Source organism: Monodon monoceros, unplaced genomic scaffold, assembly GCF_005190385.1.
Source record: "Monodon monoceros isolate NGI ecotype Baffin Bay Population unplaced genomic scaffold, NGI_Narwhal_1 Super_Scaffold_11, whole genome shotgun sequence".
Classification (NCBI taxonomy): domain Eukaryota; kingdom Metazoa; phylum Chordata; class Mammalia; order Artiodactyla; family Monodontidae; genus Monodon; species Monodon monoceros.
The window spans coordinates 97998535-98017788 of NW_021703767.1; the positions used below are offsets into that span (position 1 = coordinate 97998535).

A 19254-nucleotide genomic window follows, 5' to 3' on the forward strand; every position below is an offset into this window, starting at 1 on the left:
GTTGTGACAAGGACACGTATGGAAGTGTCTGTTCAGTGGGGGAGAATGATTCAGTCCCAAGGTTCCAAGAAAAGCAAAAGCTAGTGGATGTATCTGCTTGCATTGTCCTCTTGGGTGCTGAGTGCTCCGCTATGCTAGAAGCTGTTGGCTGGTCCCTACCGGAGAAGAGAGCAAGTGTCCGTCGGTCAGTCAGCTTTCTCTCCAGACTGAACCTTACACTTTTAAAAAAAATTTTTATTTATTTATTTATTTAGTCATTTATTTTTGGCTGTGTTGGGTCTTCATTGCTGTGTGCGGGCTTTCTCTAGTTGCCTCGAGAGGGGGCTACTCTTTGTTGTGGCACACAGGCTTCTCATTGTGGTGGCTTCTCTTGTTGTGGAGCACGGGCTCTAGGCGTGTGGGCTTCAGTAGTTGTGGCACGTGGGTTCAGTAGTTGTGGCGCACGGGTTTAGTTGCTCCGCGGCATGTGGGATCTTCCCGGACCAGGGCTTGAACCCGTGTCCCCTGCATTGGCAGGCTGATTCTTAACCACTGTGCCACGAGGGAAGTCCTGAACCTTCCACTTTTTGAGAGCACAGACTGTCTTCATCAGTGCACCGTTCCCCACAGAGCCTAGGATGGCACTGGGCACGTGGCAGATTTTCACAAACTCATAATTGATTCATGGCAGGCAAGAAGGAAAATTTCAGTATCAGCAAGAGGCTAGTTGTGGACTTTTCAGAGCAGTGGAAATTTAACCTGAAAATTAACCACACAGTTACAAAGAAGGTGAAAGCCATCGAAGATTTTATGATCAAGAATGATTTCTAATGCCACGATTTTACCGAAAGAAAACTGTGTCAGTTAATTAACTTCCACAGTAATTTGTTAGCTGTTCATTATACTCTGCTGTTTTGACTAATGAAAACATTTAGAGCTGCATCTTTATGAAAACTAAGTAGTCCAGGCAGTTTGACTGTCTTAGAATAATTAGAGAATTTTGCATCGTCATCCAGTGGGATGCCTACCTCTCCCTGTGCAGCTTCACAGAATACTTTTTCTGTTTCCTCTTCCTTCCCTCTTTAGTGTCTGTTATTTAAGCCCAACTCCTCAACATATCACCATAAAACATTTTACAGACATTTATAGGACTGATGTGGCTGAACTAAACTATTATTAATTTACTAATTAGGATGGTAAGAAGACAAATTTTGTCCCTATGTGAGATGATTTAGGGAAATTTATCATATTAGGGCTTAAAGTTGTTTTTCTAATTTACATGAAGGGCTAAACCAGGAAAGGCAAATGTGTGGTAAATATGCTTCCCTCAGCCCTTCTGTCCCCATGATACACGTCTGTAATTTATAATGCCACTCTTTTCCTCTGAGCCTACGTATAACTTCACGATTCTTCTCAACACAGCACTATAGACAGCAAGAGGTTGGGATTGGCATGAAAGATGAACTAGACAGGTAACAGCTCCTATAAGACTGTAAACCCCTCACGGGTAGGCACCAGGTCCTTCGTAAATGGATTTTGGAATGAATGATGGACAGAGAAATTGATGAATTAATGGCTGCATGAATGACATTTCATTTTTTTTTTCCAAAACTGGTCCAGGAAAGCCTTGGGATACTTGCATCTCTGTGTTGTAGGGAGTGTGCTTTGTACCACCACGTGCCTGTGAACACTAGCTCATTGAATGAAACTGTAGGAAAAAGAACTTAGAGAATATCTAGTGACAACTTTTCAGTTTTACAGAGATGAAAATAAAGTGCAGAGATGGCCTCCATCTAAAGGGCAGGCTCTGGAGGCAGAGCCACTCTGTCGTTTTCCACGCCTTACTGACTGCATGGCCTTTGGCCTTTACGTTGCTTCTTCATCTGTAAAGTGGGAAGAGTGATCTTGTCTGCCTTGCAGGGTTATTGTGAAACTTTAACAAGATAAGGAATTACAAAGTTCTTAGTGTAGTGCCCGGCATATGGTAAATACTAAAACAAAATATTAACTTTCTCCTTTTTCCTTCCTTTTCATTAATATTAGCTGAACCAGTGATGGTACTGTAAGTAGTTTTATCATAAGGTTTATCATATTATGTTATGCTGTGTTCCCCCCCCACCACGTACTTTCAATGAATTGGAAGCCTGTGCTAAACCATCCCCATTTTATATACATAGAAACTAAGACAAAGAGAATATAGGAATGGATTCTTATTAAATAAGAATGAAACATTTTTTTATATGGAAAATGTAACATTCCTAAATTCATTGCTCTTTTCTTTGGCTAATCATCTTGTTTCATAATACATAACAGGCTTCATAGAAAATGTATTTATAAAAGTTGTCATTAAATAATGCAGGGCTGAAATTTAATTAAAAATGAGTGCGTTGAATTGCCCTTTGAAAAAGCCTCAATGTTTACATTGTATATTCCAACCTTCAGGTCATTCATTAGCTGGGGAGGTGAAGGGCTTTATGTTGCTTGCCAGGAAGCACACAAAGGCAGCAGGGAGGGATGAAACAAACAAGGCCACATTGCTGGGAAGGTGGCCTTCAGAGGCAAGCGCTTCACTGGGGGGGAAACCTTGCAGCTGTGTTACCTCACGCCTCCACACAAGAAAATGGACTTTAAAACCACAACATGTGAATAGAAGCAAGGTTAGCCAAAGAGATTTTGAGAAATTGCTTTTCTAATGCATTTAAAATGAGTATTAGATGTTGCATTCTGTGTCAGTTGCTATAAACACAGGGGAAGCTTTTACACTTTTTAAAATCAAGCCAGGTTAAACAGAGTATAAGGAGGGGACGTTTTAAAACAATTCAACAGTGGGTTTTGAAAATAAACTGTGGAATTAAGGAAGTGTGGGGGTTGGGAGCTTTCATTCCCTACCTCTGGGCTTGAACTTTTTGCCTCCTAATTGAGTACCTTGAAATGTACTTTGATTCTGGAATTCGATTGCTAAGTTGTTTCTTTTCAAAGGCACCTGTTGAAGGAAAAGAAAAAGAAAAAGAAAAATACTTAGAGAGTTGACGGCTGTTAAAAAGAGGTAAAGCCATTATGAGTTGCCAGAATGCTACCCTTGAGTTGAACGAAGGATCCCAGCCCGGGCCAGAGAACCCAGAGAGAATTTCACAAGGTGAAACTGCAGAGGAACATGCCTGCATAGCCCTGCTTGAAAACCAACTCAGCCTGGGCGACTTTGTCCAAATACAAAGAGCCTTTGAGGTAAGCGTTAATCTTATTTCCTGGAGACTTTGAGTTGCTCATGAAGGAGAGCAGGATGAAACAGAAAGAGATTTTTCTCTTAAAAGTTTTTTTTTTTTTAAATATACTTAATGGTTAAAACAGGGAACTGAAAAGAATTGGTCAGACCTGGATTTAACACCAGAGTAACTTTACCCCTCAGTTCTTCGGGACAAATAATATTATTTAGTATGAAATTGCTGCTGTTGAATATCATTACCATCCAGGAAGGAAAATGAATTCTTGGACAAATTTTTTTCTTAGAGATCAACATATTTTTGGAAAACAGAAAGTTACGACGGTGACAGGGGGAAGCCAGATCTCTAGGGTGGCTCCCAATAATAACTGTCCTTGCGGGTAACATGGAAGTATCCCTCTGGAAATGCAAATAGCCACTTCCCGGTGTGCAAACATTCTCCCCTGCGTCACCCCAGCGACGCAGCTCCTTTTCAAAGCAGATTGTGGCACTTCATTGTCCCAGATCCCATGGGAGGGACCAGTCTGCCACTCTTTTTGCAAATATTGGAGCAATGCCAATGAAAACAAAATTTAAAAAATTTTAATTCTACATATAAAATAAACCATAGGAATTTTAACTATAAATGAATAAGTTCCTTCTCTCTATCTTAATTTTGAATTCTGCAGCTATGCCTGATGAACAGCATATATCAAAATGATTCTTAGCTTCTCATGCTGATAGGAAGAAGTGCTCTTCCGTGCTGTGGAATTTAGGTAGACGTGAGCCTCCATCCTTCCTGCTGCATTACAGTTGCTAAAATATGATCTCAGGGCTTCAGAATGTCCTCTGGGGTGCTTGAGAATGTCATTAATTTGAAACAGACATACAATGTTTGGGAATACCACCTTGAACTTAATAAAGCATGATGAAATCTCACCGTTTGGCCTGTAGTTGGCACAAATTTTAATCTTTACCTATCCAAAAAAAAAAGAGTTGCTAACCACTGAAATACTCTACTATACCCTGTTTTGTATAACAAGTTAAATTTTACCTGTGTTGAGAATGTCCCAATAGTATCAATCATTTCTTTTTAATAGAATCTATCATATTTAGTAGCAAAGACATGCTCTGCCCTACACTTTTCTCATTTTAATCTTCAGGTATTTGCAGTTCATCCAAACCCATTTGTCTGAAGGGTTTTAGTGATGCTCATGTCCAATGCCCCAGATGAATCTGGCATGGTTTGATAGCCATAGCAAACATTTTGACAGCTTGAGGACATTCAGAAAAACGTAACAACAGACTATGACAGCTTTGACTTTGGAATGAACAGAAATGTGGCAGTTTTTTTCTGGTGTTAAGAACACAAAGTTGAACGCTAGGGTCTATTAGGAGGGTCAACTGTATAAAGTCAATGTGTTAGAAAGTGAAACTGCTATAAAAGGTTAGGGGTGGGTGTTCTTTTCAAATTACCAATTAGTCTGGAGTGAACCCAGTGAAATAGGAAAATTGGATCTCAAGATATATATTTTTTTAACTTTAAATGTTTCAAAGGCTGGATCACTTATTTTGAAATTAACCAGTTGGAACAGCAGGTACCACTGATGGACCAAAAGGGAGAAAGAAATTGCTATTCAGGGCTTGCATGAACCTAGACAATCTAATTACAATCTTTTTTAAAAATGTAATTAAAAAAAAAAATTGACCCTTGCAGGCATACTTCAAGAAAAAATGAAGTCCATCGATTTTTACCAGATTCAACAGACAGAATGGAACGATCCAATGGCAAATGTACAACCGGGAATAAAAGGTAGGCAGGCCCTTGAGACAACACCGTTTCCACACACAGCATGGACACCTAGAGAAGAATCATATACTAGATGATTTCTGTGGACTCTCTTCCATCTGCCATGAGCGTTGGGCCCACAGGCCACAGGTGTAGACTGTTGTGAAAAGAAAAATTGCCCTCAGGGGCTGTCCTGCAACACAGAACCCCAAAGTCAGTGATTTGCAGTCCAGTCACTAAAGACATGCTCTTGGAATGCCACGATTCTGGCACTGGATCCTTTCATCTATTTTGTTTTTTGTACCCAGATTGCTTATTTGGGGCTGAAGAGTTTTCAGACAGTAGGTAAAGTCCATGTCTTTAAATAGCAGTAGCAACGCTTTATTGAAAAATGGGAAGCTGAGTCTTCCTGCAGTCAATGTTTCACATATGTTTCCAAATGAGATATTACATACCATATAAATCTTAGTAGTAACATTTAGCAATGAAGTGAGTAATGCTTATGTTTATCGCATGATGGTATATGAGTCAGAATCACTTAGTGTATAAGAGTCAGGGGTCAGACTTCTTGGATTTGAGTCCCAGTTTTGCCACCGACAATGAGACTTTGTGCAAATTGCTTAATCTCTCTGAGCCTCAGTTTCCTTTGTTTCTAACGTACAAATAATAGGGTTGTTGTGAGGATTAAATGGGGTGTTATCCGGAAAGCACTCGAAAGAGTGCTTGACACAGAAAAAGTGCTCAATTAACATAGGTATTATATGTTCAGTGAGTAGAGGTTGAACAATATGGTCTTTAACATTCTCTTAATTTTAACTCATGCGTTTCCTAAAAAAAAATTAAGCTTTGAATAACACTCACAACTATGCTTTTACATTCCTTTTAATTGGGGTAGGAAATGGAAGCAATGTGTTGCAAAGACACAAATTCACATAGAAGAGTACAAAAGCATCATCTTTCCATGTCTTCATATTCTATTAGCATGTGAAAGATTTTAGGTGATGTCTTGAACCCCTTCTTTAGAACAAAGAAGTTATCTGGATAGAAGTACTAGAAAAGTAACTTGTGGATTTCTTTTTCTTTCAAGTGATGGTGCCCAAAAAGTCATATATCAGCTCGCAGGGAATGAAACTTGTATTATTCATAGAATTGTAAAATGCTTGTTACTTAAACTTTCCTGTAGCACTTGTAATGCTTAGAGAAATGATGTGGTCTCTGGATATTCATATTGTTTTAATGTCAAACATATTTTACATTTTCTTAGATACTTCAGAAGTCAGTTACTGTGTGAGGAAGGATGGCTGTGATTTGCTAATTTTATAGGAATTCTGAGAAATAGAAATTATGGTCCAAGGGAAATGGAATTTTGGAAAAGCCGCATTGAGACTTGATGTATACTGACTTTCTTCCAAGACTGTGGCTATGTAGGTTCCTGAATATTTCTTTTCTTTATTTCTCCATTGTTGACCACTTCATGTCAGGACAGTCTGCTCTTTGATCTTGGAAGCCTTGTTGCCTATTTGGCCTGTATCTAGTTTGCCTATACTGCTGGACTCACTGGACTGGGTCCTGACCTGCCTCTGTCAGCAACTGTGTCTGTATCACCTCCTGGTACATTCTTTCTGGCCCAGAGCCATGGCCTGGCCCTACCCTGTCTACTTCATGCTGCCGTTTGCTGAAGTCCTACTAAATCTTTAGGTTAAATAGCTTGAAATGAAATCTCCTAAACCGCATGTAAAAGGTGAACTATTTCTGCTTAAAGTAGGAAGGGCCAAGACAGTTCAGTGTGAGAAAGGGAGAATAAAAATCCTTGTAAAAGGTGAACTATTTCTGCTTAAAGTAGGAAGGGCCAAGACAGTTCAGTGTGAGAAAGGGAGAATAAAAATCCTAACAGGAAGTCCCCAGAGATGTTAGGGGAAGGTTCTCTGAACAAACTTGTCTTGGGGAGCTGAATGGAATCTAAACACAATACACTTGTGCTGACAATCTAAAAAGACCAGAGAAATTCAGAAGGCACTTTTGCAGGTCTGAAAATTGTGCTTAAGGTATAATAAATGATTAAATCCACAGAATGTGTGATATCTTCATGCTTGATTGTCTTTATAAAATTCCCAAGATTCCTGTCTACAGTAGAGCCTATGAACAACGCTTCCTTGTACCAACAGGACAAAGATGAGAGTTCGGATGCCCTGCTGGGTAGGCTGGACTCTAAGGGAATACAGACAGTAACTGTTACGAAAAATTTAATCACATACATTTACAATTAAATAAATCATATTAACCCCCCCAAAAAACCCCAAGACCTCCTGCCCCACCCCTTCCATCCTTACCTCTCCCAGGAATGAGAAGGAGAAATGAGGAACCCGCTTGGTGGTGACAGTGTTGGTCTACATTTTTAAAGTGAGGTGGGGCTAATCTATTAAAAGGCTAGGAGATTGAAAAAAAATATACAGACAATCAGATTCCCACCTTTCCATTATTTATCCTTCTTTCCAAACTGTCAGGATTCTCCCAGTTCATTAGGGACCCGCCTTCTCATTGCTCACTGTATCTTCACTATTAAGTTACCCAAATGGACAGGTCTTTCTGGCTATGGCTCATGTTCCAGAGCTATTCTTACCTCTTGCTTCTTTCTTTTCTACCCCAGACATCACCATTCCAAACACATAAATAAAATCACCCAACTTTGTTTCATTCCCTTTCCTCAGAACTGTTAGATTTTGCTTGCCTCTGTCAAAATATGAGACAGCCCATGAAGATCATTTAAAAAATATATTTTTAAGGTAAGACTGATAGTTAAAAACTGTATATTATGGAATCCAATAAAGTTCCAAAATTAGAAAATCTTTATTTTTATAGGGTGTGCAAACTGTGTAAAATATATAATAGCACATTCATGATAAAGACTTATTTCTTGCTCATATAGAGAGCAGATATTTCTAATAGGCAGGCAGCTCCAAGTAGGGATTCTGGTCCCCAGGCTCCTTCCATCTTCCTCCTTCCACAATGGCCATATGTCAAGCTAGTCATGGGGAAAGAGCATGAAGGAGCACATGGGGAAAGGTTTTGTGGGCCAGGTTCCCGTCCCAATTGCAAGGCCATCTGGAAAGTGTAGGCAGGCGTGTGCCCAGAAAACAGTCTCACCCACAATCCTTAGAGTGAATGGTAGGAAAATTTCCATCTCTCCTAATAAACCAGCGTACTTATTTCATAGATTAAGGAAAGTCGTGTGCCTAATGGTGTTTTGTGTTTCGCCTTAGCTGCCAGGAAGTTCAAAGCTAAATTCAGTGTTCAACTGATACAACTATTCTTAACATAGATTTTTCTGGAACAATTATCTTCTGTTTTCATTATATGATCCTTGCTCTTTTATCTTTGCTTTAATGGTCCAACTGCCTATGTACCTTCTATTGTAACTGAACTAAAACTCTTTCTAGAAATCAGTGGAGGTAAAAATGATGAATAAAAATTTAATATCTTTGAAGTTCAATAAGATTTTATAAAACACTTCTGTAGGTATCGTGTTATTTGATCCTCTCACCAGCCTGAAATGTAGGCAGGGCAGATATTTTTATTTCCCATTTACACATAAGGAGAATAAAGCTCAAAGATATTTAATTGAGTTGTCCCATGGGGCAGAGCCAGGGTTCTGTGGTAGATTGCCAACTTCCCAGCCCATTGTATGGCATGGCTACCACTGGCCACCAGGCAATCTCCCTTTGAGATTTGCTCTAAGGAATAGGAATCCAATAGGATAAGAACTTTATTAACAAAACGAGCATGTCAAGTTAGTAGCACACAGGCACTGTGCCTTGGTAACTTGGAATTAATGTACAATCAGCAAATAATCAACACTTCCTACAGTAAAATCAATGCAGAGAAGGGTGGAAGAATAAAAGGAAAAGATAGGAATAACTCATTGCTTTTTTATTATTATTTTTTCCTTTCTAAAGGCATTCAGTGGAGGCTTGAGAGAAAGTAAACAGGTAAAGCTTAATCTATAACTTTATTCCATAGTGCAGAGTACATTCAGCAAGCTCAGTCAATCCATCACCTGCTGAACAAAGGCAGCAGGGCAGAGCATTTCTCGCCCCAACTCCCTTAGTGGAATCCAAAAAACCTGTTTTGGATGGCAGTAGCAAATCAGTGAACCCTGCAGGCACCCCTCCTCAGCACTAAGGTAATAGCGTGAAGACAAATCCAACAGCCCTGCAGCTGGCACAACTGGAAACGACAGAGGAATTCTTTGGTGGTTTTGTCCGAGTTGCTAGAATTCATGGGTGAGGTTAACAAACGATGCCATCACCAAAGCACAAGCAAGTGAAGTTCTTTGTCAACACGTATGAAAAATCGGTCTTCCTGAACACTGCTGCCTTTGTGCTAAATTTTGTGACAAGTTCTAACGGCTTCATGCCTTTTCTAATTTTTCTGTGTGCTTTCATAACAGGTGCTTATAAAAATTAATCTTGGTCAGAGAGGGTGGTGAAGAGTGCTTTTGGGGGACAGATATTTTAACCTTAAGCTTTGGCCAGGACTGAAGCAGAGAAGGCAACCAAGAAACTGGTCATAAAGGAGAAAGAAAGAAAGCAAAGATGCCTATTGCTATTCATTTGTAGTATATCAACTTAGCCAGACCTTTAGACCTAGGGCACAGCCTACCTTTGTAATTTCCTGAAAATTAAAGAAGGAACATGAAGAAAGACAACTGGAGAACTATAATTTGTGCCATTTTGATTTCACGTTTGTCCTGTGTTGACAAGTATAGCACACCCAATGATGAGACGAGACCCCACCAACTTTGTTCCTAGAAATAGGAATCCTCTGAATTGTCTCTTGTTGATTTCTGACCTTTGCCTGAAGCTCTGCCTCATGCTTGCTCAGACACGAATCCCTTGGGTCTTTTCTTCCCTCGTCACATCTTACCACCATGTTATGGATAAGCATTTTGTGAGGTATTGATTCTCTGGGCGCCAGCATTCTCTGCTGAGGACTTCCAGGGACACGGTTTTCCTCTACTCCATCGCCTCCCATGTTCTCCCTCCCTAATTCTCTCAACACCCCTGAGGCCAGGTTGTCACACTGGTCTTCCTCCAGATCTGTCCAATATGGTGGCCATGGGCCACATGTGGCTATTTGAGTTAAAATGAAATAAAGTTAGAATTTAATAAAATAAAAAATTCAGTCACTCACAAGCACCAGCCACATCTAAAGTATTCAGGAGACTCATGTAGCTTGTAGGCACCACATCAGATAGTGCAGATAACAGACGATTTTCTTCATCACAGAAAGTCCTATTGGATAAGGCTGTGTCAGACCTTTCTCTTGGCATCCTTCTAACTTGTTCCCCTTCCTCACTTCTGGCCACATTTATATGGCCAAGGGGCTACTTTCAGCGCCTTAATCCCCCTGGAAATATACCAGACTGCTCATTCCTTAGAGCCTGGAGACCAAACTGATTATTGGCCCCAGAGATACCAGAAAATATTTTCCTTTACTTTAGTCTAAGACCTATCTCTCCACTTTCCTAGGGCTGTAAGGAATGGGAACATCTATTTCTTTCAAGGGAATCCTTACCTCCTCCTTCAAGGCCCCCTCCCGTCACCACTGGTATTCAGTCTGGATTTATGGTTCCAACAAGTCAGTCACAAAGTTATCTGACACTAGCACATTACCCAAATTGTTCATGCTGGTGGTATTTTAGTTACTTGAATGCTTTAACAGTATTCCTGTTTTAGGACCTATCAAATGCTGGTGCCTCATGTTGGAATATTCCCCTTCCCTCCCCCCAGTCTCCAGGCAACTCCTACTCATACTTCATGTTTAAATACCACCATCCCAGAAAGTCTTCTCTCACTACCCAGGCTGGGTTAGCACCTTATTCTGTTCCTGTTTTCTCTCTTCATAGCTCCTGTGTGTTCTTTTCTTTCTCTAATTGCAGATGCTCTGATTAAGTACAAGCAGAGCCATGTAGAAGGATCAGGCTGGCAGGGAGAAATCGGTGTGAGACCCCAGAGCGTGGCGACCCTGGGTGCAAATGAGATTATCTTGAGGAAAGAGCAGAGTGTCTAAGACAGGATCTTAGGGGAATCCTTCAAGGGGGTAGAGAAACAACTGGAGTCCATACCATAAATAAAGAAGCAGGGTTATTTCCTGGAAGTTGAGGAAGGAGAAACAAACAAACAGAAAAAAGGGGTGCAGTCATATACAATTTTTATGATTCCTATTTATTTAACAGTTCTTTTATTCTTAAAAGAAAAAGAAGGAATACATTATTTTCATTGTACAAAATCAAAGTTACACATGAAAGTCTCCTCTTACCATGGCTTACCCTTAGCAACTACAGTACCCTGGGTAACTGCTCGTAACATTGCATACTTCTAGTGTATTTTTCATTCATTTCTACCCATATATGCATGTACACATATTACATGTAGCTTTATTTTACATACAGTGTATTTTACATATATTCCATATTTTATTTTGTGCATTCAAGGAAGAGTGCCACATAAATAGCTACTAGTCATGTGAAAAGATACTCCAACTCACTAGGAACTGGATTTGAAACTTTAACCAAAAAAGAAGACATCCTTCTTCATTCATCAACTTGGCAAAGGTTAAAACGATCAATAATGTTTACTGTTGGCAAAGAATCAGGGAAATGAACACTATTACTAAGATTGTAAATTGTGAAGGCTTTTTTGGTAGGCAATTTTCTGGAATATATCAAATGTAAAATGTATCAAATGCATACTTTTTGAACCAGCAATTCCAATTCTACAAGCTATCCTAAATAAATTATGACAGGTACAGAAATAAAATTTGTATAAAAATATTCATTGTAATATTGTCAATAAAATGGAGTATTTAAAACACCCCAAATATTCATCAATAAATTAATGGATAAATGAATTATGGTATACTTCTACTACTCCGCTATTAAAAAGAATAAGGAAGACATAAGATTGCCAAGATTTACTGTTCAGTGAAAAAAAGAAAATTGCAGAACAGTGCATAATCATATTCTAAAATGAAAAATGTGTGTATTTTCCATAATTGAGACCTTGTGTGTCAAGGTCTCAATTATGGAAAAATAGAACTGTGCTTGTAGCAGGGTAAGGTATGGCAGATGGCTTTGTGGACTCCTTATCTATACCATAATTCAATGCAAAGGTAAATGTTATTAAAGTGTCAGTATATCTTAATAGCCTAAAGACTCGGTGCTACTATTTTCTAAATGTATGGTCTAATGATGCTGAATTTAAAAGCAGCACCTTTTATACATACTTTGTCTCTCTATGAAGTAGTTTTCTCCATCCCCTTCCTTTCATTGAACTTTAGCATTAAGAGAGAGACTATAGAGAGGCATTGTTGCCTTTATTTCTCAGGTGAGGAAACAAAAATCCAAATGAAGGGATTTGTCCATTTGAGTTGTTGGCAAAACCAGAACATCACCCAATGTGGTCTGATTTCCATTTTTGTCTCTTTTCTCTTAGTGAACAACGCTAAACTTTACTCAAATTTATTTCTCATCTTCCAACATTATTTTACACAGTATGATTCTATAACTTGACCATTGTTCACTACCCTGACCCCCTCCCCAACCTGGCTATTACTGGTAAAACAGATGAGCACCACTTCTACAATATAGATGAGAATATTAACAATACATTCATTCATTTACTGATTCTTACAACAGATATTTATTGAATGTTTACCCTTTGGAAGTTGAAAACTGCCTAGACCCAGACCTTCCCTCACGGAGAGCTATATTGACAAATAAACTTGGAGTTATTGTGTAATCACTCAGTGCTCTGAGGAGAGAGCAATGTTGGGGGAGCACATAGCTCACATTGGGGAGGGGACTCCAGGGAGGCTTCCTGGAGGAAGTAACATCCAGGCTGCCATCTGACAGAAGGGCATCACTCAGGCAGGTAAATGGGGCTTGGGAGAGTAGTTTTCTAGAAAGAGGATGGGAGGTACAAAGTTTGCTTGAGCAGAAGCAGTATGATGCTTTTTGAAGAAGTCAGAAAACTCATCTGCAAAGGGGAAAGGAAGGAAAGATAAGGCTGGAGCATCAAGCCAGAACCATCTAGAGGGCCTTAGAGAGCTGTGTTAAAGAGACGGACAGATAAAGAAGATGTGGTACATATATACAATGGAGTATTACTCAGCCATAAAAAGGAACGAAATTGGGTCATTTGTAGAGACGTGGGTGGACCTAGAGACTGTCATACAGAGTGAAGTAAGTCAGAAAGAGGAAAACAAATATCGTATATTAACGCATGTATGTGGGATCTAGAAAAATGGTAGAGGTGAACAGGTTTGCAAGGCAGAAATAGAGACACAGATGTAGAGAACAAATGTATGGACACCAAGGGGGGAAGTGGGTGGTGGTGGTGGTGGTGGGATGAATTGGGAGATTGGGATTGACATATATACACTAATATGTATAAAATAGATAGCTAGTAAGAACCTGTTGTATAAAAAATAAATAAAATAAAATTGAAAAAAAATGTATGCACCCTTAGGTTCATTTCAGCATTATTTATAATAGTCAATATGTGGAAGCAACCTACATCAATAGATGAATGGATAAAGAAGAAGAGATACACACACACACACACACACACACACACACACACACACACACATAAATAAAGAGGCAGATATTGGGGGACTGTATGGAGCCCCTGACATGTTTTAATCATGGGAATGACATGATGGGATTGACATTTTGGAAATGATCACTAAGGCTGTAGTTTTTGAAATGGTTCGGGGGGGTGGAGGTGGGAGCAGGACCAAAAGGAGGCGGAGAGGCCACTTAGAGGGCTGGTACAATGGCCTGCCTGCACAGCAGAGATTAGTGGAGAGATGCGGGAGTGATGGTGCGCAGAACTCGTTGATCAATTGAGTGTATTAAGGCGGTAACACACATTGAGTTGGGGAACACAGGAAGAGAAATGAGTATTGTTTTTTTTCTCCTTGAACTTTTTATTTTGAAAAATAACAAACCTACAGAAATTTGAAAATGGAAAGACAAGTGCAATGAATATATACCCTCCACCCAGATTCAGCAATTGTTAATATTTTGCTTCCTGGGTAGCTTATAAACAACAGAAACTTATTTCTCACAGTTCTGGAGGCTGGGAGTCTGAGATCAGGGTACCAGCTTGGGTGGGTGAGGGCCCACTCCCAGGCTGTAGACTTCTTGTTGTGTCTTCACATGGTGGAAGGGGCTAGGGAGCTCTCTGAGGTCTCTTTTATAAGAGCACTAATTCCATCTATAAGGGCTCCATCTTCATAACCTATCACTTCCCAATGGTCCCACCTCCTAATATCATCACACGGGGCATTAAGGTTTCAACTTGTGAATTTTGGGGGGACACGAATATTCAGAACATAGCACACGGTTTTACCTCAGTCATTTATAAGTTATTTCAGGCATGATGATAGTTTGCCCCAATTAACTCAAAATATATCTCCTAGGAACAAGGGTCTTCTTCTAAATAACAACAGTGAAATTATCTTACCCAGGAAATTTAACTTCATATATTACCTAATAAAAATGTGTGTATTAAAATATCCCTGTTTGCCCTGGTAATGTCTTTCATGTTTTTTTTTTTTTAATTATAGATCCTTTCCAGGATCACACATTTCCTTTAGTTTCCTTTAATCTAGAAGCATTCTCTTACTTTTTCTCATCTATCATGACATAGATATTTTTGAAGGGTCAAGTCAGATGTCTAGAACATCTCACAATCTGGATTTTCTTATTGATTCTTCACTGTTAGATTTAGGTTCACCATTTTTGGAAAGGATACTAAGTAAGAAATGTTATGTCCACCTCTTGAATGACACCAGAGGCACAGCATGTCAGTTTGTCTCATTACTGGTGATGCTATAAGTTGGATCGCTTGATAAAGTGGGTCCACTAGAGTTCTACCTTTTAAAGGTACCTGTGGCGTGGTACTATGATACTGTGTTATAGTATTCTTCAATACCTTTCACCCATTAGTTTAAGCATTAATTGATGATCTTTGCTTGAAACAATGACTACATAGGCTTGGAAAATGGTGACTTTTAAATTCTTTTGATCCTTGTTTATTCTCAATGTAGCATTCCTCTGTAATAAAGAGGCTTCCTCTTTCTCACTCCCTTTTCTCTCTTCCTTCTATTGTCTGTTTGTCTGTCTGTATCTTGGGTGTTACTACAGACTCGTGGATTCATTTATTCTATTCAATGCATTACTATCTATTACCATCATTATTCTTTCTGATACTGAAATTGCCGAAGTTTGGACAGTGTGAGCCCCTTCAAGCCAGCTCCTGCATCCTTTTTACATGTTTCCATCAATCTTTTATCACTTCCTTGCTTTCTGGCAGAGCTTCTGCATAACAGTCAACCTTAAACAACTGTGGACTTTGGTCAGTGAACAGACACTGGTAAATGCTGCCAGAAAAAATACTGGAGCTTCTCCCACCATTGATGTGGTATGACTAGACTACTATAAAGTTCTGGGGAAGGAAAAACCCCCAAAGCAGCCTGTCATAAAGGCCAAATTCTTTTTTTTTCAGTTTGATGAGTTTTAAAAAAATATATTTTTATTGGAGTAGAGTTGCTTTACAATGTTGTGTTAGTTTCTGCTCTACAGCAAAGTGAATCAGCTATACGTAAACGTATATCCCCTCCTTTTTGGATTTCCTTCCCATTTAGGTCACCACAGAGCACTGAATAGAGTTCCCTGTGCTATACAATAGGTTCTCATTAGTTATCTATTTTATACACAGTATCAATAGTGTATATATGTCAATCCCAATCTCCCAGTTCATCCCACCCCCGCCTTCCCCCCCCTTTGGTATCCATATGTTTGTTCTCTACATCTATGTCTCTATTTCTGCTTTGCTGCCAATAAGTCATCTGCACCATTTTTCTAGACTCCACGTATAAGTGATATTATACAATACTTGTTTTTCTCTTTCTGACTTACTTCACTCTGTATGACAGTCTCTAGTTCCATCCACGTCTCTACAAATGGCACTATTTCATTCCTTCTTATGGCTGAGTAATATTCCGTTGTATATATGTACCACATCTTCTTTATCCATTCCTCTGTTGATGGACATTTAGGTTGCTTGCATGTCCTGGCTATTGTAAATAGTGCTGCGCTGAACATTGGGGTGCGTGTATCTTTTTGAATTATGGTTTTCTCCGGGTATATGCCCAGTAGTGGGATTGCTGGGTCGTATGGTAGTTCTATTTTTAGTTTGTTAAGGAACTTCCATACTGTTCTCCATAGTGGCTGTATCAATTTACATTTCCACCAACAGTGTAGGAGGGTTCCCTTTTCTCCATACCCTTTCCAGCATTTATTGTTTGTAGATTTTTTGATGATGACCATTCTGACTGGTGTGAGGTGATAACTCATTGTAGTTTTGATTTGCATTTCTCTAATAATTAGTGATGTTGAGTATCTTTTCATGTGCCTCTTGGCCATCTGTATTGTCTTATTAGGAGAAATGTCTATTTAGGTCTTCTGCCCATTTTTTGATGGGGTTGTTTGTTTTTTTGATGTTGAGCTGCATGAGCTGTTTGTATATTTTGGAGATTAGTCCATTGTCAGTTGCTTCATTTGCAAATATTTTCTCCCATTCTGAGGGCTGTCTTTTCATCTTATTTATGGTTTCCTTTGCAGTGCAAAAGCTTTTAAGTTTCATCAGGTCCCATTTGTTTATTTTTGTTTTTGTTTTCATTATTCTAGGAGGTGGGTCAAAAAAGGTCTTGCTGTGATTTATGTCAAAGAGTGTTCTCCCTATGTTTTCCTCTAAGAGTTTTATAGTGTCTGGCCTTACATTTAGGTCTTGAATCCATTTTGAGTTTATTTTTGTGTATGGTGTTAGGGAGTGTTCTAATTTCATTCTTTTACATGTAGCTGTCCAGTTTTCCCAGCACCACTTATTGAAGAGACTGTCTTTTCTCCATTGTATATTCTTGCCTCCTATATCATAGATTAGGTGACCGTAGGTGCATGGGAGGCCCAATTCTTCAGCAGAAGAGCTGAGGAGGAGATTAAGGGTGTGTGCATATGTGTGTGTGTGGGGGGGCTGTATCTTAGTGGCTTGAAGCCACATGGAGGGAGGTTTGTGAAAAACTAACAAGTATTCATATCTATATTTTATCAATGGCTGTGTTGCCTACGGGATTTTCTCAATGGCCCTTTATTGCCACGTCACCGTGTGCTCTCTTGTTGTCTCCCATCCTGTCCACCTGCCCTTTCTGACACTATTCTCTTCCCGTCTGCTTAAACAAACAACAAAAACAAATACCAAATTCTTCTTCTCTCCTTTAGAGCAGCTTGAACCTTTTGCTTTCTTGATCGATGTCTTTCATGGGCCTCAGGTTTCACTTTCTAACTAAATAGAAGTCTCAAGAAATTTTCTCAAACAAAGGTATTTTGGCATCAAATATTAACTTGGTACATTTTTCACCTTATAAGAACTGGAAAGAATCCACTAAAAGATTTAGTTAAAGGTTTTTAATCTTCTTGGTAAGAACCATTGCAGTGGAGGTGAAGGGAAAGAAGCTGGACTGCAAAGGTTGAGTAAATTGGAGGAGAGGAAATTGAGACAGTGTGTGAACGTGATTCCTTTGAGATCGTTGTTTGAAAGGAGAAGGTGGGCCAGTAGCTGAAAGCAGATGGGAATGTCAGGGAAGATTTTTAACAGTTCAAGTAATTTGATTATGTTGAAATGCTTATGAAAAGGAGTCAATAGAGAGCAAGAGAAGAGAGTCACCGAGGTGGTGGGTGAAGGAAACGGGAGGATTTCTGTTACCACAGGAAGGAAGGAAGGAAATGGCTACAGATGCAGGTCAATCTCTATGTACGTGCAGAAAACTGAGGAAGTTCCCAACTGCTTGACGTCCCCTACCCCTCTTCCTCTTCCTCTCTATTTTCCTTCTTCATTGCTGTGAATTAGTAGTCAGACTTCTCTGTTAGGAATGGACAGGGAAATGATCCAGTAGGTGTTTGAAGAAAGTGAAAATAAGGGTAAGAGTTCAGCCGGGAAACATGGTAGCGTTCCTAGTAGCATAGGAGGGACCTTTTGAGGTTGGAGATCATGCATTTTATTACTGTGACACCATTCTCCCCATTTCTGTGATATTTGTTCAGCAGCCAGGATGTAGGCATGGAGAAGATGCTTTTCCAGGGCTAGTGTTACGCTAGACACCTGGGATGGAAGTGTGACAGAGAAAAGGAATGAGTATAATGGCCAGAGATTGGTTGAAGTGTTGGATTTCTGGTTTGAGGAAGATACTAAGAGCAGGAAGGAGCTGATAATTTGATTTAAAAAATTTTCCACTAGAACCTGGGTTGGAATCTTTCTGACTGTTTAGTCACTTCCTGCTTACTCTATTGATTCAGAGTTCATATGTAAATTTTAAGTAGACCAACAGAAAGCTTTAGGGTTCTAAGTAAATAGATTTTAGCAAAATTGCGTGAGACCATTTGGGTATACACATTCCAGCCTCATACTTTTCTGTTTTTTTGATGAATGTGCTATCCTAGAGAGAATCAGATTTTGTTGAAGTCAACATATTTGTGACATGATGAAAGTGGTTAGGAATTGGAAATCCTAGGTTCTAAGCCTGTTTCTGCCAACAGTGAGCTATGTGACCTCAGAGAAGTCTTTTTAATTCTCTGGGCCTCAGTTTCTTCCTTTTAAATGAAGGGTTTGGTGTAGACTCTCTAAACTTTCTTCCAGCTCTAACATGCCTGAAGTTCATGGATGTGTGCAATTCTTTGACTCCGTCTGTGGTTTCCAGTGAAGAGAGAGCAATTGTTTTTAAAAACAGTATATGTTTATCCTACTGTAAGGATATTTCCAAATGAAGATCAATGAAGCTCAAATATCTCTTGGCTATACCATTCCACTGGTCAGGCTCATCCCTCCAAGTTTTTAAGCTTAGGCAAAACAGATGATAGAGATAAACATGGTTTAGGTCCATAGCAGAAAATTAAAGACTTCCATAGACTTAGAGAAAAATATTATGACACTTACGCTTCTCAGGGAATATGATCTTTATTTAAAAGAGAAAGATTTATTGACTTTCTATCCTGCAGCTGCCATTCAATTCTAATTTACCAGTTGGATAGGAAATCTAACTGTTGAATTTTTGGTTTGCGAGAGTTTAGTTCTAAACCTTAAATTCAGTATGGGGGTTTCAAGGCCTGTGTCTTTGTTAGTCACAAAAATTTAACTCCATTTAGACTGGTGAGCTCTTGAATCAT

At 39.3% G+C, this 19254-nt stretch overlaps 1 protein-coding gene across 1 annotated transcript in view; it reads left to right on the forward strand.

Annotated features, from left to right (window-relative positions):
• The window catches only part of WDR49 (WD repeat domain 49), a 172525-nt gene that overhangs the window by 35770 nt on the left and 117501 nt on the right, over positions 1-19254 (forward strand). Inside the window, 1 exon segment of the mRNA XM_029213739.1 lies at positions 2959-3204. Coding sequence (XP_029069572.1) covers positions 3037-3204 — 168 coding nt within the window. The 5' untranslated portion in view covers positions 2959-3036.